At 38.0% G+C, this 23,386-nt stretch overlaps 1 protein-coding gene, 2 long non-coding RNA genes and 1 pseudogene across 6 annotated transcripts in view; 2 read left to right on the forward strand and 2 right to left on the reverse strand.

Moving 5' to 3' along the window:
* Positions 1-790, reverse strand: LOC147351325 (uncharacterized). The gene is made up of 2 exons (XR_015147406.1): positions 540-790; positions 1-285 (listed from the first exon to the last, which is right to left on the reverse strand). It is a non-coding gene; the product is annotated as an uncharacterized LOC147351325 (long non-coding RNA).
* The window catches only part of LOC147351326 (uncharacterized), a 27,406-nt gene continuing 4,768 nt past the window's right edge, over positions 749-23,386 (forward strand). The window contains exons 1-3 of one of the 3 annotated variants that reach the window (XR_015147408.1): positions 749-1,161; positions 1,782-1,900; positions 4,428-4,467. This is a non-coding gene — a long non-coding RNA (uncharacterized LOC147351326). Of the gene's footprint in view, positions 1,162-1,778; positions 1,901-4,427; positions 5,169-23,386 lie in introns of those variants that run through there. The other 2 variants (XR_015147407.1, XR_015147409.1) reach the window with 2 other exon arrangements.
* LOC147351327 (uncharacterized) lies at positions 2,708-3,809 on the forward strand (annotated as a pseudogene).
* The window catches only part of PSMD12 (proteasome 26S subunit, non-ATPase 12), a 22,328-nt gene continuing 5,219 nt past the window's right edge, over positions 6,278-23,386 (reverse strand). The window contains exons 2-11 of one of the 2 annotated variants that reach the window (XM_086356844.1): positions 20,238-20,297; positions 20,022-20,150; positions 18,612-18,719; positions 16,837-16,941; positions 13,749-13,898; positions 13,532-13,666; positions 12,406-12,518; positions 11,600-11,774; positions 9,736-9,813; positions 6,278-8,814 (exon numbers count right to left, since the gene is read on the reverse strand). In XM_086356844.1, the coding sequence (XP_086212970.1) occupies positions 8,605-8,814; positions 9,736-9,813; positions 11,600-11,774; positions 12,406-12,518; positions 13,532-13,666; positions 13,749-13,898; positions 16,837-16,941; positions 18,612-18,719; positions 20,022-20,150; positions 20,238-20,297 (1,263 nt within the window). In that variant the 3' untranslated portion in view covers positions 6,278-8,604. Of the gene's footprint in view, positions 8,815-9,735; positions 9,814-11,599; positions 11,775-12,405; positions 12,519-13,531; positions 13,667-13,748; positions 13,899-16,836; positions 16,942-18,611; positions 18,720-20,021; positions 20,151-20,237; positions 20,298-23,386 lie in introns of those variants that run through there. The other variant, XM_086356845.1, reaches the window with a different exon arrangement.

The following is a 23,386-nucleotide window of genomic DNA, read 5'->3' on the forward strand; positions in this document are numbered from 1 at the left end:
TGCTGTCACATTTGTAATCAGAAAACAAACATTCGCAGTTACAATAGGGATCTATCATGCTCTTTGGCCAGAGAGAGAAAATGAGAAAATAAACAGCAGGACAGGACTCCCCACTGTTACTGCTGCAAAGGCCCTGACACTGGGACTTGATTGTTTTCAGGAGCTGAAGTACTTCGTGGATCTCTTCCGCGCCACATATTCTTTACTCAGCATTCCAGGCTGCCTGAGCTCTTGGCAGATTAAAAACAAACTCAGTCGACCTCTGGATGGCTTTTGAAGTATCTGCTGAGAAATGCCAAAAGTGACGTTCATTCATTAATGTTATCTAATACCCAGCTCCTCCTTCCATTGTCCCCGATTCTCAAAAATATCTTTTTACAATTTGTTAGAAACAGTATCCAAAGAACCACAGCGTCCTCTAACGTCTGTAAAGTTTCTACTTTGTCTTTTCTTCCCAGGGCCCGTTCAATTGAGCGCGGTGAGGCCGCTGTCAAGCGCACACCAATCCCCAGAAGCGGAGCGCCGGCCAGACCCCATACCTCGGATGCAAGCTCCTGCCTCCACTGGGAGCATCGCCAAAGTGAGTGGGCTTCGGCGGTTACCATGGAGATTCTGGCTTGCGGCCCTGGTTGGCTGAGACGCCTCCGACACCGCCCCCTGTGCTCAGCTCAGGGAGAGAGGTAAGCAGAAGCGGAGATTTCACAGGGACTTCTGGGAAAGGGAAGTCCCTGAGAACGGAAACGGAAGCGGCTTGGCCCGGTGCGTTCTGGGAGTTGCAGTTCAGTTGTCTGGGGCTCTTGTGCCCTCAGGCCAAGCGGTCTGGGAGCGTCGCGCGAGTAGCCACAGACGCCGGAAGGCTGCCTGGAGCTTGGTTTCACGAAAGGTCGGTGCGGCCCAAGGCCCTGCTGTCCCGCCTCCACTCTGACCGGGAGCAGCGGCCATTCGGCGTTGGGGCTTGGCGGGGAGCTGGACCCCAGGTCTCTCAGAAGCCGCGGAGCCCCAGGGCACCCGCTCGGCTTGGGAAGAGCAGAGGTGGAAAGGGAAAGGAAAGCCAAGTGCTTAAAAGATCTGAACGGACCCAGAATTTCCTGGTTGTGACAGCAGCCTTGGTGCAGTGGGCCAGATTTTAGTCTCAGGACTGCAACCTGCAACCCCTAGACGGTGAGCCTTTGCCAAAATATTTGCTTGGAAACCCCAAATTTGACTTGAAGCAGTTGTTTTTTTGGAGGCCTTGTGAAGGACTTGCATTTATCTTTACACTATAATTTACACCTTTCCAAAATTTCTTAACACTTGCTGAAAATTGAGTATGCAAATCTTTAATTAAGGAAGGAAAGTAACTTCCACAATTTAAGTGACTATTCATTTGGGTTTCTCAGAGGTTTGTATTTGTTAAAAAAAAAAAAAAAGAGAGAGAAAGGAACAATTCTCTAGTGCCTTACCTCTCTTGATACCAGAACATCTCTTATGTTTATGATCGGTGAAAATGCTGTTGTCTCTATTTTGTTACCACCCAAATGTTAACTGTGATCTTAGATCACCTTGTCATACTGCCCTTCCATTTTCAACCAGTTTGATAACACCTCCTCAGACTCTGTATCTTCTCTAGTATGGTATCTTGTCTTTTCTGTTGACTGGAGGTCAGTCTTTGACCTTCAACACAGACTTTTTGGGAAATTCAGGTTATATCCTTTTAAAAACTAATAATGCTTGAAACATTTCACAATGTTTAAGTAATGACAGTTTTTATTTTGTTGCATATTTTCTTTTCCAATTAGCAGAATTCTCAGTTTCTGAAATTAGTCTCAGCCCAGGAAAGAATTGTGGATATCTAAGGAGAAGGCAATGACACCCCACTCCAGTACTCTCGCCTGGAAAATCCCATGGACGGAGGAGCCTGGTAGGCTGCAGTCATGGGGTCGCTGGGAGTCGACTTCACTTTCACTTTTCTCTTTCATGCATTGGAGAAGGAAATGGCAACCCACTCCAGTGTTCTTGCCTGGAGAATCCCAGGGACAGGGGAGCCTGGTGGGCTGCCGTCTCTGGGGTCGCAGAGTCGGACATGACTGAAGCGACTTAGCAGCGGCAGCATCAGGAGATATTGATGTCTTGAGAGGCACTTATTCAGAGAGGGATAAATCTGTATGTGCAACTTAGGGGTGAATGTTTAGGAATGCAATCTCAAAAATGTTGTGCAAGGGGCTCTCCTTAATGCCTTAAATTCTGTTCTATTCAGATTTAGACCTTCCTCAGTTATCCCTTGGTACATTGCTTTTTCAGGTGCTGTTTTTACATGCCTTACTGGCTTCTCTCCAGGTGCTGTCACTCTGACGGCATCATTCTTGTGCATTTTCTAATACTGTTACGCATCCCCTTCATTGTTTGTTTTTTGAAGAGGTACCTGTCCATTCTCTCATTTAAGCTCCGATCAGTCTCCAGATACTGTGGTAGTATAGTGGACAAAGCCTAAGTTCTATATCTGACCATCTCATTAATAACTTCTGTATCTTTAGGTTAATCACATAACCTCTCTAGTTCTAAACTTGCTTATCTTTAAATGAGAAGGTTAAAGTTCTACATCTTTAAAACATTTTTTTTCAGCTTTCAGAGTCTTTGCCTATTGAGCCAGCTTCTTTCCTACCACTTCTGCCTCTATTTATCTCTACTGCACTGGCTTATTATTTTCCCAGATTTCAAGACTGTAAACATGCATTCTAATTTTAGTAAGGTTATTTTTTTTTAAATCCTGAGTGCAGTTCCCCAGCACAGAAAATGTTTTTATAAATTTTTTATTCCCCTCAGATATGAAGACCAGAGCAGATACCAAAGAGATCAGTAGAATATACTTTTGAGTGAGCAGCAACATTTCTGTCATCATTGAAAGGCTCAGAGGAGTTGTGTCCAAAGAATATTTATTTGAAGGAATCTGTGAATTTGAGGCCAAGATAGAAAAGCGAAAAGAGAACTCTATAGGCAAAATTTCAACAACAACAAAAAAATCTTTTGCCCAAACCAGTGGTTTTTAGCCAATAATAGTTGCCCATGAAAACTATCTTGTGAGGAAAATGGGCATACTTTTAATGAATTTGAGAGAAGTTTTGATCAAAGATCTAAACTTATCCCAAAACATATTATTTGTTCAGAAGAAAAACTACATATACTTGATCCAATTGGGAAAAATGTCAAATGGAATTTATCTCCAGTTAAAAGTCAAAGAACTTCTAAAAAGAAAGCATAATTGTAGTGACTTTGGAAAAAAATTTCAGTGACCGTTCAAACTTTTTTTTTATCAAGAATTTATATTGGTGAAAAACCTCATAAGTGTGAAGACTGTGGAAAAGCATTTATCCAGAATTCATGTCTTACTGAATATCAGAGAACTTATACTGGAGAAAAACCCTGTAAATTTGTAGGAAAGCATTCACTGTAAATTCATCTGTTCAGCATCAGAGAATTCACACTGGGGAGAAACCTTATATATGTAATGAATATAGGAAAACCTTCAGTGACTACTCATCCTTTATTCAACATCAAAGAAGTCACAGTGGGGAGAAACCCTATGAATGCCTTGATTGTGGGAAGTCCTTCACTGATATCTCATCTCTTACACAACATCAGAAAATTTACATGGAAGTGAAACCCTGTAAGTGTAGTGATTGTGGGAAGGCATTCAGATGAAGTGCACACCTTACCCAACACCAGAGAATTCATACTGGGGAAAAGCTTTATTAATGTAATGAATGTGGAAAAGCATTCAGTGCCCACTCAGTGTTTACACAACACCAAAGGATTCACACTGGAGAAAACCCCCATACATGCAGTGAATGTGGGAAGGACTTCCCTGAAAACTCATCCCTTACTGAAGATCACTGAATTCATACTGGAGAGAAACCTTATGAACACAGCAAATGTGGTAAAGCATTTAGCCAGAGCACTCATCTTACTCAACATCAGACTTCATACTGGAGAGAAACCCTTTAAATGTGAGACGTGGAAAAGCATCTGGTTAACAGTTCAATCCTGATCAGACATCAGCAGCTTCACACATTAGTCATCTTAATGATACTGTTTCGTGGACTACTCTATCCTTTCATGATCCACTCTTAACATTTTGGTCATATGTCTCTTACCCATGCCACCCACTCTTCTGCTTACAATTAGAATCTAGGAATGTTGTACTCCTGGGATAAAGTGAAACACTGGGTAATATTTTAGGTTTCCCATACTGACACTGTTTTGTTAGGTGCATAGAGATTTAGACTATTTTCTTGGAGAATTAGCCCATTTATCATTATTTAATGCCCCTTCTTATCCCTTGCCTGGAAAATCCCATGGACAGAGTAGCCTGATAGGCTGCAGTCCACGGGGTCAGAGTTGGACATGACTGAGCAATTTTACTTTCACTTTCTTTCTTTCTTATCCCTTAGTATCTTCCCTGAAGTCTGCTTTGTCTGAAATTTATAAAAGGTAAGTCGGCTTGCTTTTGGTTAGTGTTAGCATGGCATGTCTTTCTCCACCTCTGTACTTTTAACACGTTTGTTAGTTTTCTATGCTTTGTATTTGTTGTTTCTATCTTCCTTCTTCTGCCATCTCTGGTTTTAACTGAGCATTTTACGATTCCATTTCTCTCTTGTAGGACATTAACTATATGTTTTTTAAACAGTTTAGTCGTTATCTTAGAGCTTGCAGTATACATTTTTAAATTAAGTGCACATTTAAAGAAGAAGGCGATGGCACCCCACTCCAGTACTCTTGCCTGGAAAATCCCATGGACAGAGGAGCCTGGTAGGCTGCAGTCCATGGGGTTGCTGAGGGTCGGACACGACTGAGCAACATCACTTTCACTTTTCACTTTCATGCATTGGGGAAGGAAATGGCAACCCACTCCAGTGTTCTTGCCTGGAGAATCCCAGGGACGGGGGAGCCTGGTGGGCTGCCGTCTATGGGGTCGCACAGAGTCGGACACGACTGAAGCGACTTAGCAGCACCAACAGCACATTTAAATAAAAAGATCCTGCTGCACACGTAGCACAGGTAACTTACATCAGAGTATTCCCACCCTTTGTGGTATTGCCGTCATTTATTTCACTTATACATATGCTATGATCACCCAGTATGTTGTCATTATTATTGTTTTTAATAAACAATTATCTTTGAGAATAAGAAAATATTTTTTTATCCTTCTAAAATTTCTCACTGGTGCTATTCATGTCTTGATGTAGATCTAAGTTTCTGAACTAAATAAATTTTCTTCTGCTAGAAGAACTTTTTTTTTGGCCATGCCACGCAACATGTGGGATCTTAGTTCCCTGACCAAGCATTGAACCTGTACCCTCTTCTGTGGAAGCACAGAGCCTTAACCACTGGACCACCGGGGAAGTGTCTGGCAGTTTTATTCTTATATAAATATCCCTTTGAACTGGTTTTAACATCTGATTGGTTCCCTTATTAATTGTATGTTGAATAGAATCTTTGATATGCATACTTTGCATTTACACGCCATGATCTTACCTTAGAAAGAAAAACCTGTTGAAATTCACATAACAAAATTAACCATTTTAAAGTGATTCAGTAGAAAATAGTACATTCACAATGTTATACAATCACCACATGGATCTAGTTCTATAACATTTTTATCACCCCAAACTAAAACCCCTTATCCATTAAATAGTAACTTTCATTCCCTCCTTCCCCACCCCAGCAAAGCACCAGTCTGCTTTTTTTCTCTTGGCTTCACCAGTTCTGGGTATTTCATGTAATGGAATCATACCATATATGATCTTTCCTATCTGACTTATTTTCACTTGGCACATTTCAAGGTTCCTCCTCACCACAGTATATATCGGCATTCCTAACATGGTTCTTTTCTAGCATTTACTGTAAGTGTGGTCAAGGATCGGTTCTCAAAGCGTAGTGCATGGGTCAGCAGCATCTGCATCACCTGAGAACGTATTAGAAATTAAAATTCACTGGAACTGTAAGATTAAATTTCACAGAAACTCTGGGGGTGGGGCCAGCAATCCATGTTGGAACAGCCTTACAGGTGATTCGCAGGTGTGCTAAGTGAGAAACCCCTTAGTCAAAACACAATTAAGATACAGCCTGTCACCAACCCCAAATCAGGAAGAATCCAGGGGGAAAAGCCAACCAGTTGCAATGTACAAAATGTCTTCTCATTGCTTAAAAACAGGATTAGAGAGGTAACATGATTTTGAAAGAAAAAAGGTAATTATCTGTGGCTTTTTGTTATAAACAGTAAAAGAAATGAAAAAAGAAATGATCTTTTAAAGTATGAGTTTTATTCTCCAGGTTTTCTTAAATACCACAAATTAGTGCTTTTATTGCAGCTATATCCAGAAGCTGAAAACAATTTAAAATATGTTCTTTTATCATACATTTAACACTTGTAAGAGACAGAATGGAACGGTATGAATTTTAGAGATGAGTTTTTCGATTCAATAAAAAGCATATGGAAATTACAGAAATAATGACTGAAAGCATAAATCATATAGAAATAAAAGGGTGAAAGGTGTTTCATTAAAAAGTCCCTTGTTACCTCTCTTGTTGGTTAGTAACCTAATGAAAGCAGTAAGGCAAGTATTCTCTGTATTAAAACCAAGTGGTTCTATCCTTTCCATGCAGCTTTAGGTCAGAAAGGGCGGGGGCGGGGGGGGGGGGGCAGGATTTTAGGTTCTAAACATCCCAAATATTTTACTGCCTTAGGCTAATGGATCTTTTTAACACTAAGAAATTGGTAGTAATTCTTGTTTGCTTGGACAGAAAAAACAAAAAAATGGATGAGCAGTTAACCAAATCAAGTGGGATTTAGTCACTGGGGCACACTTAAAGTGGCCCCAAATGAGAACACACAAAAAGCTTAGTCTGAAGGTATGTTAAAATAAAAGCAAAGGAGAGGAGCACTTGAGATCTTTATAGCAACATATTTGGCCAAATAGTCAAGGTTTGGCACGTACGAGGGGAATGAGTCCCTAGAAAGATGAAGTTAGTGAAAAGATATTCAAATTAGTTCCAATTCAGTTTACAAACTAACAATACAAAATGATTTTATTTTCCATCCTTTCCATTGAAAAGAAAATTAAAAACCATATTCTTAGTGCTAATGTTTCTGAGCTTGGCATATTTTTGGTTAGTTTTTAAAGATGTGTTGTGTGCTGTGCTTAAGTCGCTCAGTCATCCAACTCTGTCCATGGGGATTCTCCAGGCAATACTACTGGAGTGGGCTGCCATGCCCTCCAGGGGATCTTCCCAACCCAGGTCTCCCACATTGCAGGCAGATTCTTTACCATCTAAGCTATATGTGATAACAAATGTTATTAATGTGGCCAATACATTAAATTTCTAAAGAATAAAATTAGATTGATATTGTTATTATTCACTGATGACTCAACAAAAATAACAGAGATTCTACAATTGTTCCCAGCCCTGGGATCATGAAATAGAATAATTTAGTGACCATTAAATGGAAAATGGAATTATGAAAACTGTTGTTTCCAGAATGTCTTTCCCCTCCCCTCTTCACTTGTATTAAGAAAAAAAGACCTTTTACTTTCTTTAGATACATTTTAAATAACCTAACCTTTTCCATTTTCTCTGAAATCAAATTTTAAAACTTCTAAAATTTGCTCATAGTAAGTGATCTCAGATGTTTCTTTTGACAATAAAACTACTTCTGTTTAATAATAGTTTTTTAAAAACTGTCAAGACTATCTCATTTGCCAAGAGGGTGCCCTGAAGTCTTTTGGGGTCATTTTTAATGCATTTTAGCTTGTTACCTAGTGTGCATATAATGGAATTCTCTCCTATGAGGAGAGAATGAAATTGGAGCACTGATGAGGTAATTAGACATGGTTAAAGCCACAAGGAGTTAGAAAAATGACTGTGTATTAAACTTAGTCAATACAGTTAGTTCAACAACTGGCCAGGTCAGGGAAAGGGAAAATACTGCGATTCAAACAGCCTGACTCAAAAAAATAAAAAAAGAGTCTATAGCCTACCAGATAGCTCTGTACACAATCTAGAGACTTTCTGCCACAATACTAAAATACAGATTCTTCACAAATCACAACTTTATCCCAAATGTTCTTACAGGTTCTATGTTGCTTTTAAATTCTACTAAATAATCAATAGCTTTACAACAAAATTTATTTTATTTTAAAAAACACATTTAAATCACTATCCCACAAAATGTTTAGAAACACGGTAACCATGGAAAGTAAACGTGCATAGACTGCTTTTATTATAATAATTACGGTTGTTAGCTGAATGAAAACAAATTGTAGCTAAAAAGGTTTCAAATGACAGAAAAATGTATTTAGGTAAGTTATGACAATTTTTTGAGTACTCAGATGATGAAATGTATTGTGTATTTCTGCACCAAATGCAAAGTTAACAATGAAATTAAGGTACTAAAAGGTCAAAAGGGGCCTCAAACATATTCACTATCTTTTAAATTTTAGACAAAAGAGCTGAGAATAGAAAAGAAAAAAAAAAAACAAAACCCAACATATACACCATAAAAGTCTTTCTTTTTTAATGACTTCCAATTTTAACTCTTTTCTAAAAGCATTAAGGGCATGGAGACCCTTATTGTAGATTATGTATCATCTCCTCTTTGGCTATGAGGTGTGTGGTTTTGTTTACTAGAGACATCAATGAGTTCAGTTTCTGAGACCAGTCATTTAATAAATTATTTGGATCCTTGGGTCTCTGGAAGTTGATAATTCCTGCCAACCTGTCTACTTTAGCAAAGATGGTCTTGTTGACTACTAGATTTGAGAGAAAAGCCTCTGACTCCTGCAAGAGAGAAAGACAAGTTGGTTTAAGACATGATAATTTAGATAATAAAATTTAAGGAAAGCATTTTCTAATTATCTTCACTCAAGAATATGCAGGGCTAAAATTCATTATTAACAGTTAGAAATTGATTTCCTGCAATAATGTACTTACCTTACTGAGAGTCTAGGGCTCAGTCTGAATCTCCCCACAAACTTAATACTGTGGGTACTGTTCAAGAGCCTTTGTCAACAGCAACTTGGTCTACCTTCTACAATGTTTCCCAACAAAAGCAGTATTATACAGTTTGTTTCCAGAAATACTGGTTAGAATATATGCTCTGCCACTTGCTAACTAGGTAGCCAAGGAAAGGCACTTTACTTCTAAGGCCTCTGGCGGCCTTGTCCAGAAACGAGAAGAGTTAATGAACTAACCAAGGATCAAGCCCTCTAACCCAAACTATTCCAAGATTCTTCGTTTGCAGTTAAACTGTCAGGATACCTCCTGTTGACTATACACTTTGCCTAACTCCTATCTCTTTGGTGGTGTATATTTTACCAACATGAAACCCAGACCTGAATACAATATTCCCCTAACATGTCCTAGCAACTTTCCAGGGGAACTGCAGTCAAGTCTCCCTCATATGGTTTATTTCTACAGTTCACTTTTTGAACCTAGATGTATTTATTATAGAAATATATACTTTAGATTCAGATTAATCAGTGTAAAACTAACATATTTAAATAGAGATGTTAAGTAGTATAATATTCACATAACTATAACTTGGTATTTAGGCTACTCTTTGGTGTTCAAGATAGCTTGGGGAAACCTTCTATCACCTAAACTTAAAATAATAAAATGAAGTTGATTTGCTCACTCAATTTTTACAAGTCAATTGATTTTCAAAATGAATGGTTACAAACAATGGTATTTACTACTTACATCAACAGACAGATCCAGAAGCTGCGCCATCCTCTTCATTGTTATCCTCGTGTAATACTTGGCCATTATTCTAATATTCTGAGGAAAGAAGGGTGGGCGTGGTGGACACAGCTGTCAGTAAAGCCAGAAGCTCATTTGTTTTCCTATCCAAGTAGGTTTAATTAAAACGTCAAGACTCAGAGCTTTTATTCTGCTGTAGTCTGCCACTGGAATGAAGCCGGTTCTAAATGTCCACAACAAAACTAAATATTTCAATATTTTGGCTTCTGCAGTTATTTTTAAGTTATTCTGAGTGCACTCCACAACTCTTTTAAAATACATATAGTTAAAACACAGGCTTAGCTAAATTAGTTGTTAAAAGTTGTAACTGTACTAAAATATTTTTGCTAAATGTAAGAATTGAATGTTAAGTTTTTCTAACTATGATACAAATGTTTAAAAGGCTAAAATTTTAAAAAGATCATCTCAAAATACTATCATCACTGTAACTACATAAAGATAACCTGGATTAAATTTCCCAATTTTCACTGGAAGTGATGCTAAAATTAGAGGTGCCCTTTGAGTATTCTTAATGTTAACCTTACTAACAAGGAGCCACACTCACAAGGAAAAATGAGCTCATTTTTGAAGAAGCTGCACTTCCTCCCATCACTAATCAGGGTCGATGGCAACACCAACCTCTCAGGAAGAATAAGAATCACTCAAGACTTCCTGCTTTTCCTTCATCCTCTCATCAATGACCAAACTCGATTGTCTGTCTTCTTTAAAATAGTTAATTCCATTCCATCCACTCAATTCAAGCCCCCAAAGCCCCTCTCACTTAGCTAGTCTTCTTATCTCCAGTCTTTTCTCTCTCCAAATTCACTCTTCACACTTACTCCCAGAGGAATCGCTATAAAATACAAGCTGGTCATTATCCTCTCAGCTTTTACTACTGGATGTACAAACTTTGTTATGACCAAGACCTTTTCCGTATCTCCAAAGCCCTTTCTCACTGAGCCCTTTCCTTGGAGGTCCCCAAGTTCCCCGGCTGGTCTGCCTCTGTGACCCAGCACAGACTAACCCATCTGCCTACAGGGATGGCCCTCCCGTCCTGCCCACTGAACCTACATACCCTTCTCACAAATCTTACCTCACCCATCAATTCCTGTAAGTCCAGCTTGACCATTCTACCTGGTGGAACCAATCAACTTTCTCCTTATGCTCCCCTCTCATCCATGTATACTTGTACCATAATACATAATTTATAAGTGCCTCTTGCACTGTGATACATTTTTAAACATTTGGAAGGTAGAGAGCATGTCTTATTCTCCCATGTGTCCCAGCACTCTGTACAGTGTAGCACACAGAAGGCTCACAACTTTTGTTCTGTGAATGAAGGTTGACATAATTCAATTTGTAGTGACACCCAAGAAGATCAGAGGTTGGGTTTAAAACATGTTACCTGTTTCCAAAACTACCAAGTCAGTACTAGTGAGAAACCACCCCCATCCATCCATCCCTCACATTCTTAAGAAATTCCTTCTGCTTTATTTACTATAAAAGTTTGTATTCCTGAGGGGTGCTCTCAAAATGCAGCATGGTAACACGTAGATATCTTTTTTGAAAAGCTAAAAAGGTGGGGGAAAAATGACAAGGGGATAAGATAATTCTGATGTGCTTGGGAAATAAGACAATAAATATCTGAACAACAAACTTACATCACTACCACACTAGGCATAGGGGGGAAAAAAAAAAAAAAGAATCCTGAAGTGAAGAATTAAAGATATAACATCTAAAAGAAACATTTGAGAAATAAAATTTTAAGCTCAAATTTGCCAAAGTTTGCTTCTAAATTGTTATTTACAACATGCCAGATCCTTACATGTTCAACAACTCTGTTTTTCAAGTCTTTCCACCTTTTTTCACCTTCCTCTGTATAACCAAAAACGTCAGTTGCAGGACTCTCTAAAGAACCTTTTCTTAATTCCATTCCATAGTCTTCAACAAGTGTGGACCAGCGCATCAACTCCATTGTGGTAAAAAGCTTTAAAAGATCCCTGTAAATTACAGAAAACTTACTATTCCAAATCTGTAAAGATTGCATTTCATCTAATAGCAAATTTTAAAATATCAAAGATGATTTTTTAGAAAGCTTTGTAGAACAAGACACGAGGTGATTATTATTTATTTTACCAACTTTGCTACCATTTTTCCCACAGTAATTCTGAAAGTGCCTTCTCCTACTTATCATTCTGCTCTCTCCTATATTATATTTGCGAATTGCTGGACTAACTGACTGTAAACTTACTAATGAAACAGATAAAAGAAGAAGCGCATAAAGCCCATGTCTGCTTTATATAACAGATTTTCAGAAGCATGTACTTCTAAAAATCACAAAGCCCCAAACATTTACTATGATAAAACTGACTGAATAGTTAAACAAGATCTGCTCAAGTGAGCTTGAAATAAAAACTTCTTGATAAGTGGCTTAGAATAGAGTATGTTATAATCTCATTACGTTAATTTCTAATGTAGTCCTAACAACAACAACAAAACCACTTTACTTTCCCTGAGTTTATTCTCTAATATGATCTATCAGCCATCAATTAAGAAGCATACACTTGTTAACCAGTCTTTCAAAATAGTACTTCTACTGAGACATACTACACTAATTATAAAAGTACTTACTTGTATTTAGGGATTTCTTCTAACTTCTTGTCACCGCTTATTCGGTGAACCAAGTCTGACTGTTCATTGTCAAAAGGAGCCAAGATAACATAAAGGACAACACTTTTCAGGGCCTAAAAAAGTTGTGCAATTCAACAGAATATAGGCAAGATTAGAAACAAAATGAAAACTCTGGCAGAAAGTGAAAATTCATGGAATAATTGTATACAGTCATCTTTAATAGTATATTCAAAAGTCTTAGGGGAAAAATCTTACCAGATTGATCTTTTCATAGGGCTTTTTGGTAATATTTACTTTTCATAAAACTATTATAAAACAAATACAGTGAATCTTTGTAATGTGAATTACTACCTGGGTTGGCTTTTTTTTTTTAATTGAAGTTTAGTGATCTAGTTAGTGTTTGTTTCAGGTATTTGAGAAGGAAATGGTAACACACTCCAGTATTCTTGCCTGGAAAATCCTGTGACAGAGGAGCCAAGCGGGATACAGTGCATGGGGTCACAGAGTCGGACATAACCGAGCGCCTGAGCACGATTTCAGTTACAGAGCAAAGTGATTCAGTTATATATATAATATATGTATTATTTTCCAGTTTCCTTTCCATTGTAGGTTATTACAAGATATTGAATATAGCTCCCTATGCTATATGATATATCCTTGTTTATTTTATATATAGTGGTTGTATCTGTTAATCTCATACTCCTAAATTATTATCCCTCCCCCAAACATTTTAAAAAATAAATGTATAAAAGAAAAAGTCCTTATAACAAGTTAGCAATAAAAAGGTGGAATCCACATGTACACTGTTCACAAGTTTTACAAAATAATTTTCCAAAGTAATGCTGGATCTTTATCTATGACCCCAGTTAGAAGGTAATGGCTGCACATGTCTTAAATAGTAAGCCTACACTTCTTCAAAGGTCATAAATAGAGTATTGCCACAGTTCATCTGAGTCAGTAATGCTAAAGTGAACTATCAACACAATGAACAGAAAGCAGACCACACACCTGCATGTAATTACTGAAGTTAAAATTATTTCAAAATAAATTAAAAATGCAAATTCTTTCTGATAAGTTTCAACATCAAGTTTAAGACTCTATCTTAAAAAAAAGAATATATTCTTACCTGTTGCCACTTTTCACTTTCTGCCTGTATACAGGGTGTATCATAGATTGCTCTGTAGTGCTTACAAATAGACAAATACGATCCTTCATGCTGATCCAGCTGAATCATTAAGTTATAGTATTTCAACTTTAATTTCTGTAAAATATCGACAAAATGGGGTTTATGGATTTTTTCCCAAACATTTTCAAAGTAAATTTACAGTAAGAGATAGGCTTACCTCTGTATTTTCTTCCTGGAAAAATTTGGTGTTAATTTTTTTGCTGATGATTTGTGTACGAATGTAATCCTTCACTGCTAGGCAGAGCCGCATTTGCTCCAAAATAAATTCCACTCGCTCTTTCTTTTCCATTGACCCATAGGTTTCCACCTACCAGAGTAAATCCCCAAGTTTATAATGTTTAGTAATAGTTTACAATTGCAACAAAGTTAAACAGTCATTAAAAATTCACACTTGATAAATAATAAGAAACTTCATGCATATTGGGAGAGTGCTGCTGATGATATAAAAAGCTAGTTTCCTTCAGGAAATTACAATTAAAAAAAATTATTATACAGTAAAATGGATGCTTTCCTCTTGGTGTAAAGTTCTATAAATTTTAACACATGTACAGATTTCTGCAGTCACCATTACAATCAAAACCTAGAACAGTTCCATTACCTGAATAACTCTGATGTACCCCTTCAGTCACACACTGCCCCTACTCATAACCCGACAACCAATGATCTCTCCTCCAACACTACAGAGTTGTCCTTTCAAGAATGTCAAATATGCAACCTTTTGAGACTATCTTTGTTTACTCAGCATAACGCTTTAAATAAGATTCATTCAAGCTGTTGTGTAAATCAAACGGTTCAATCCTTTCTATGACTAAGTAGTATTCCACTGCATAGATGAACCCCAGTTTACCCATTCCCCTGCTGAAAAACATCTGGGCTGATTCCATCTTTTTCCTATCATAAATAAAGCTACTCTGAACATTAGCGAGAGAGTTTTGTGAACATAAGTTTTTTTCTCTTGGGTACCCAAGGATAGGTTTGCTAGGTTATACAATAAACATAAGTTTAACTTTATAAGAAACCTCCACCCTGTTTTCCAGAGTGGCTGCACCATTTTGCATTCTTATCAGCGATCTGTGAGAATTCCAGTTGCTCTGCATCGCCACCCACTCTTTGTGCTATCAGTTTTTAATTTTAGCTATTCTAATAGACCCTGAAGCTGGGAAAGATTGAAGGAGGAGGAGAAGGGGACAACAGTGGATGAGATGGTTGGATGGCATCACCGACTCAATGGACATGAGTTTGAGTAAACTTAGGGAGCTGGTGATGGACAGGGAGGCCTGGCGTGCTGCAGTCCATGGGGTTGCAAAGAGTCGGACACAACTGAGCGACTGAACTGAACTGAATAGGCATGTAGTGGTATCTCATCATGGTTTTAATTTGCATTTTCCTAACGGCTAATGAAGAAATGACAATTCTAAATATGAAAAAGATGTCAGTAGCAAGCTAACTATATAATAGTTGAAACTATTACATAAAAAAGAGGCATCAGTCTTTTTAAAATTCAGATAACAAGTCCGATGTGACCCCTTATGGATGTAGAAGTAGATATACATGATACAAGAGAATCAATTATATCAAGTACTGTGAAAAAGTTCCTAATATCTGGCACACATACACTATAAATGATTTATAAAATCTAGAATGACACTTTTACAAAGTAGACTGAAGTAAGGCTATTGTTATTCCTATAATTTGGTCTAAAATTTTTTTATTTCACTGCTTCTCCTTTGTAAATTCTAAAACTAGTTATTCAACACTGCACTAAGCACTCTACATACACCAATTCTCCTTTGTAATTTCTTAAGGAAAGTAAACACACACACAGTGAACCATTAATGTTTCATTTCTACATCTTCACTCACTCTCTCTGTGTCAATTACTTTGAAGCAAATCTCAGACAATAAATATTTCAATGTGGTATCTCTAAAAGATAAACCCTGAAAAAAATTCTTACATAAAAATTCTTTGTATCATTAAATATCTAGTCACTCTACAATAGTCTCATTTACTTTTTAATCAACTCAGAATCCAAGTAAGGCTCATACTTTGCAATCTATAGATATGTTTCTTATGTCTCTTTTTTTCCTTGCCATTTATTTGTTGAAGAAATCAAGTCAATCATCCTATAGTTCCCTAGAGTCTGGAGTTTGTGGAGTGCATTCCTGTGGTATCATTTAACTGGCTCCTCTGTCCCTGGTTTGTGGAGTGCATTCCTGTGGTATCATTTAACTGGCTCCTCTGTCCCTGGTATACCTTAAAAACTAGTAGTTAAACATTTGTATAATTGAGATTAATTTTGGGGGCACAGATACTTCACAAGGGATGTTGAATCATGAGGCATGTAATTCTCCTGCTTGGAAAAGAGTTTGAAGACAAAACTATGCAGAGAATAAAAAGATCAGTGGTTGCCAAGGGTTAGGGAAAGGAAGGGATAAACAGGCAGAGCCAGAGGATCTTCACAAGCAGTGAAACTGTTCTGTACGACACTGTCGACATGATGGTGGAGACCTGCCATTATGTTTGGCAAGTCTATAGAGTGGGCAACCCCAAGAGTAAACCCTAACGTAAAACTATGCTCTCCGGGTGCTAACGACGTATCAGTGCAGGGTCAATGACGTAACAAGGTACCACTCTGATTTGGGATGCTGATACAGTGGAGGTTGTGTGTGGTGTGAGGCAGTGGATACATGGGGAATCTCTGTATTTCCCACTCAGTTTGCTGTGAACCTAAAACTGCTTTAAAAAATAAAGTCTTTTAATTGAAAAGAAAAACGTGTGTTGGGGGGGTGGGCGACTTGAAGTCAAACTGAATTAGTGTGAATCCAAACTCAACCGCTTCTGGACAGTGACTATAGTTACTTAACTCCTTTGACTCAGTAGCCTAGAAACTGACCACCAATCAGATATTCATTAAAAATGAAGCCAGTGATTAATGGTAAATTTCTAAGGCACAGCGAGATGTACATGAATTACTGGTTTAAGTTCTAAAGAGAATTGAAATGTTCAAATAATAGCATAAAGTTAAGACTAATTTGTTGATCTTAAGTTTTCAAACTTTTTAAACAAACATAGTTGGGGCCATAATTACACAATTTCCAGCTGCTTGAATAACCTCACACACCACAGTACTCACTCTTAATCTTGGTGGTTCAGAAAAAAGCAATAAGGTGCCCAAAAAAGCAATTATAAGAAAATACTGCTGACTGAATAGAAAATTTTACATACCCTAAAATGCAGCTCCTTACCTGTAACTCTTGTAAAATGGAGGCTGCCTCTTTGACATCACCGTTTTGTTCTTTTATTGTGGCTAACGTTTTCGTCAGCCGAGCACGCTCAATTTCAACATAAATCTACAAATACAAGAAATTCATATTATCCAAATTCCTACAGAAACATGTTAAAATTGAAACGGCAAAACTGAACTATCATCAAACAAGGTATTTCTCTGCAGCTGTCATGCACTTATCTTCCTCATATGAACATTTTACATTTCACACTCACATAATTTTAAAGAAGACATCTCTATAAAACATTATCCATATTTTTCAGCTTCCATTTGAGAACCTAAGCAGGAAACCACTGTGCTTAACAAATAACAGGGCCAAACAGCAAAGACAGTGCCACAGAATGGCACAGCCACAGAAAGCACCTTTAAAAGAATTATTTGAAAAATAACACTCTGCAAAGAGCACAGGCAGTCCAGTAACTGTAATTCAACCAATACTCTCATTCTGACTTGTTTAAATGCAAGGCTACTTTCTCTAAAAATATCTGATCTTGTAAACTATTAAAAGCTACTAGCATTTTTCATAGCTATATGTAATGTTCAGTTTATAATTTCCAACAAATGAAGCATTAAAAATATAACTGTAGCCTAACAGAGGCTAGGGGACTAACCTTCATGCTCATGCTTGTTGACCTGCTTAGCCTTTTCTCTGCAACAACCCCTTTCCCCACTCACTCCCAAAACCTTCTCTCAAATGATAACAAAATGCTTACAGTTTCCTAAATGTATGAAGCATTTCTCACTTGCTATCTCTGCATATAATTTCCCCTATATCTAAAATGTCCATCTCCCTACATCCTGGCCCAATAGAACTTGTATTCATTCTTTTTTGGATGCCACTTCACAGCATGGGGGATGATCTTAGTTCCCTGACAAGGGATTGAACTTGCGCCCCTTGCAGTGGAAGCATGGAGTCTTAATCACTGGACGCCATGGAAGTCCCAGAATTAGTATTCATTCTTAAAAAGCCAGGTGAGCCACCATCAACTCTTTTGAGGCTTTCCTGAGGTCCGCAGCCAGTCAATCCTCACCTCTGTGCTGCAGGGACACTGCTGCTGTCGTGCCCAGCACAGTGACTGTTTCTACGACTCACTTCTTTTGACGTTAAGATCAGTGTCCTGCCTGTTTTGCACCTCGCACAATACAGCCAGGTGCTCAATAAACATTTAATGAACTAAACTGTCAGAGAGGTAATAAGTTAGATACAAAACTAAGTTTTTGTCTTCAAACCACAAAAATCTACCTAGGAAGAAATGTATCTACCACAGTCACCATTTCATGCTTGCCCTTTTTAGAGAAACACAGACTGGGTTGCGGGGCCGGGGGGTATCAAAAAAAAATACAGATGCATTTTAAAAAGAGTGAAATTTTGAAAGCTAACCTCACACCGCAACACTCTATGAAACCTCTGCTACACCAAACAAAGATTTCTCAAGCATATCTAGGTGACGTGAAGAAATAACCTTATGTTTAATATCAGCAAATGTAAAATTGGGATAAGATGACTAATTTTTAGAAAAATCTGGATATACTAAGATTGTCACTTATATTCACTGGCATGTGGGAAGACACTAGATGTACAAAGGTATGGGTTAGATTAAGGTGATGGCATTTTGTGCATTTGATCTCAAAAGTACATACATGTGTACTTAAAATGTTTAAATACATAAGTATCTCTGAATACAAGTAAGACAGTACTTATCTCACTGTGAGTTATACTAATAGAAAACTCACCTTTCCTTCTGTAACCATTCGTAGAGTATCAATTAATCGAAGTTTGATGGGAAGATCTGTGATTTCTTCAACGTAAGTACAGCACTGTTGAACCATTTTTGCAACAGCCTAAAATAAAAAAATCCATTCACAAGTTAAATTCATTCCTCACACAGGAAAAGGAAATATTTTATTTATGGAAGTGCTGTGGTCAAATCTGGTCTCCCAAAAAACTATATATTGCAATGCCTATATATAAAAAAAACCCTCCCTTAGCTAAGAAGTACTGAATACTCAGTAACAAATCAATAAAGGATAGGAAAACCTCAGTCACAACGACTTTACCCCCTTGATAACTGGTGAGCTGATCACACAGAAGGCCAGGTGAGAGGGGCATGTCTGGCCATGTCCAGCAGAAGGCTGCCTAGTTAGTTTTCTTGCAGCCAAGAAGAAAAGTATGGAAGAAGCGGCAACAGACTAAAGGTGTGGGGAAGAGAAAACCACAATTTCACAGTAGCAGTGATAGCAACGAAGCCATGAAAAAGGGTCAGTGGCAGAAGCAGAAGATAAAACAGTTCCATCATCTGGGTGGAGAGAAGGAGCCACAGCCAGCCATGCTCACCCCAATAAAATGTGACATTGAAAAGCATAGCATCTCTTGCCCATAGTTCCCAGACAAGTAATACAAGCAGGCTAGACTATATTTTTTCCAGCTCTAACAGTCTATGATCTACGTCAGGGGTCAGCTAACCTCTTCTGTATATTTTTATTAACATTTACACAGTAAGTATTTTAGACTTTATGGGCCAAAGGGTCTCTGTAGCAACAATTCTGCTCTGTCTTGTAACTCCACAGATACATGACAGATGGGTGTGGCTCGGCCCCCAAAATTTATTTACAAAGGTGGCAGGGAGAATTTGGTCCTTGGTCCATAGTTTGCCAACCCCTAATCTAGATTCTAAATGGCACAGCATAACCATTGATAACACTTATCAAGACTCTTGTCATCAGGAAAATGTTATATTCAGCATATTTAAAGATAGCAGAAAAGTAAACAAAATATCTTGCCTCAAAAATAAGATAAATACTAAGTGTCAAATAAAAGACATGATTAAATTATAATTAATCAACTTGATGGTTTATAACACAGCCATTTAAAATAACTATGAAGGAGCTACATGGAACTAGAAAAGAGCTGCATCAACATTCTCAAAGCAATTTTGTAAAAATATGCAACTACATAAAGACTAGAAGAAAAAAAATAAAAGCAGTTGTCATGAGAATATGGACAGAATTTTTTAAAACTCTCTAAATGCTGTAATGTTGACTTAACATTATTAGGTTTAAAATAGATTCATAGAAAGGTTTTCTTTTTCTAAAAGTCCTTATTCAAATTTGAATGTATTTATTTTCGACCAATCTTGAACTCACTTGTTTTAACTGACTCCGTCTTTTTGACAAAAGCATAATATTTTCATTAAGTAAATCCCATTCTTTAGCCTCATAGCACATCTTCACTATTGCAACCAAGATACGGGATGTGGACACCATATCAGAAGCCTGTGAGAATGAAAATACACTTTAAGTTAATGGAACAATGTCAAATGAAATTAATGGCAATTGAGGTTTTCATTATAATCTACTCACAGTTCGGGTCTGTTTTTCCAAAGAGAGAAGGGTTTCAATGACTTCTTGAAGTCTTCCTTCCTAAAACAAAAGGTAAATGAACAATAAAAACACCACCACCAACGCAAAGCCACATAATTTAGTCTAACATAGGCATTTCTGAAACAGTAAAGACAAAGTCAATAGTCTATCTTAGAGGACAGAGACCACCTGCACAGTGTTGTGTTTTTTCTCCCTTTCATGATACTGCCTGCTTCTCTAGAGGGTTCCAGAAGTCAGTGGTTCCCAACTTGGGGCCTACAAGCTATTTTTAACATTTCAAAATGCCTAGGAGAAATGGAATCTAGTAAAGCGATGATTTAACATCCAAGAAAAACAACAAGTCTTTGTTTTGGATTCTAATTCATCATTTCAGAGTGGTAACACCTGTTTATCTTGTTCTGAACAGAGACTCTTAACTGGCAGCCACCTGTGCCTTAAATTCATCAAAAATATTTTAAAACACAGAGCTCTGAGGAGAAATAAAAAGGGTATTTGGTGGTAAAAAGATAGGAAACCCTGGTTTAATTTTTAAATGACTTTAGAAATAAAGTGTGCTTAAAGAAAATGAAGTCCACCTGAGATTACCACTTGGTAATGCATGCTATACCAAGTAATACCAATGCAAGTAATACCCACTTGGTATGCATGCTATACCAAGTCATGAACTGATAGTAACCTCTGTCTCATGTAAAAACAAAACATTCAAAAAAAAAAAAAACACAAAACATTCTCCCTGGGGCATACATTAAGAAATGAGAATAATAAAATTCAAATAATATAAACCTAGATAATCATACACCAGGACTAAAATAAGCCATCATATTAGGAAACACACATTTTGGTAAAAACAAGACCAACCCACAACACAGAGACTGCATTTATTTAAGGTAATGATATTAATAACACTGAATAAACTAGAAGTGATGAGGAGGGTTTCATTTATAAACTGCTTTTCTAACCGTAAGGAAATTTATTTTTATGTTAATGACATTCACAGATGATGCATGAGTACTATCCCCTTTTCTTCTTTTATTGGCTGTGCTGGGTCTTGGCTGCTGTGCAGGCTTTTCTCTAGCTGTGGCGAGCGGGCGTCTCACTGCAATGGCTTCTCTTGTCTTGGAGCACGGGCTCTAGAGTGCTTGAACTTCAGTAGCTGTAGCACGTGGTTCCTAGGCGCTAAAGCACAGGCTCAAGGGGTGTGGTCCACTGGCTTAGTTGCTCTGTGGAATCTTCCTGGATCAGAGATGGAAACCACGTCTCCTGCATTGGCAGGCGGAGTCTTTACCTCTAAGCCACCAGGGAAGCCAGAGTACTACTCTTACTGATGAAGGAAAGAAACTAAACAATTTGTGAATTAAGGGCACAAATAATGTTTAAACTTTTCAAAATGTTGTTTCCATATTTTCCATATGAATTTTCCATGCAACACAGAAAATGTACTGTATAGCCACTGTATGAATTTACTAATTCAATCTGAAACATATACAATTACTAACATTTTAACAAAGTTTCCTATGCAAAAGGGAGACCAGCTCTGAAAGCTATATAGGCTCATGTACATTTATTGTACACAATAAATGCTGGCTAAATGCTTCTGTCCATCAGAGCAGAAGAACAAAGAACAGGGCTATAAATTCTCCAAAGCTAAAGGCCAATAAATCATAAAAATCAAAGAATCTAAACCTGTGTTGTTCAAGGGTCAACTGTAGTTTCCACAGGGAAATGGTTACTATTTGGCAACAAAACGCAGTGCAAGAACAGCTAAAATGCAAAGTATTGTTTACTAATGGTACCCTCCTGTCACTTTTGTAATTACCATTAGTCACACGACTGATTCACAGAATAGAGTTTACCACATGTGGTATTTTAATTCAAAAATACGGGTTTTAAAGAACTGTGCCATATATAGGAAGGAATCACACACCATTCTAGGGCTGAGGTCTACCGGTATCAATGGGACATTAAATGTCACTGTCACCGTCTCAGAAGGGCACTCTTTGATACTGCTCTCTAAAGTCAGCAGTCACTCAGCACCCCCTGTAACACTCCAGCCCGCTGACTTTGCGGTCTGCAATGACTCTGTGGACAAAGACCGGCACCTACCTGAACTAAAGGATACTGGCCCTAGATAAGATAACGTATCAAAAGAATGATTTCAATAAGCTCAGATTCCTGCATCTTCCCCTACAAAGAAAAAATCTAAAACCATTAACTTGACCTGTCTGTTTTGGTGATTAGAAATAATCATTTGATGTTCAACTACATGTTTGATTTTCTTTTTTTCCCCAGCCAAAACTCCTATACGTTCTAATTCCTCCCTTAACTTTTTGGAACAGGCTCTCAGAGATATCTGAGTGGCTGCCTTCCTGGGCGACAGTCCTCAGGAATGCCCCAAATTAAGAAATAATTCTCAACTTAAAGGCTGTGCATTTTTTTTCAGCTGATAACCCCAAACTCTTTTCCATCTTCATGTTCACCGTCTAATTTCACTAGAATGTACTCAGTAAGAGCAGGGGGCTGTGTCTGTACTGTTCGCCACTAGCTCAGTGCTCGGCACCTACCCAAACTTACAGTGGTGTTTCTGAAGGCATGCTGGTGCACCCCTTTACACCTGTACATAGTTATTAATATCCATGTCTCCAAAGTGTTTTGTAAGTTCTTTTAGGGCTAGACCTTGTTTGATTGGGGCTTCCCTGGTGGCTCAGAGAGTAAAGAACCTGTCTGTAAAGCAGGAGACCTGGGTTCGATTCCTGGGTTGGGAAGATCCCCTGGAGAAGGAAATGGCAACCCATTCCAGTATTCTTGCCTGGAGAATTCCATGGACAGAGGAGCCTGGTGGGCTACAGTCCATGGGGTTGCAAAGAGTCGGACACAACTCAGTGACTAACACCTGTCTGATTGGGGCTTCCCAGGTGGCTCAGTGGTAAAGGATTTGCCTGCCAATGCAGGAAACACGGGAAACTCAGGTTCAATCCCTGGATCAGGAAAATCCCCTGGAGAAGCAAATGGCAACCCACTCCAGTCTGGAAAATCCCATGGACAGAGGAGCCTGGCAGGCTACAATCCCGTGAGATCTTAAAAGAGTTGGACACATATACCCTTGTTTGATTGTATACCTTGCAGCAACT

Source organism: Bos grunniens, chromosome 19 (genome assembly GCF_055505025.1).
Source record: "Bos grunniens cultivar Pamir isolate PY7600 chromosome 19, Bosgru_T2T1.0, whole genome shotgun sequence".
Classification (NCBI taxonomy): Eukaryota; Metazoa; Chordata; class Mammalia; order Artiodactyla; family Bovidae; genus Bos; species Bos grunniens.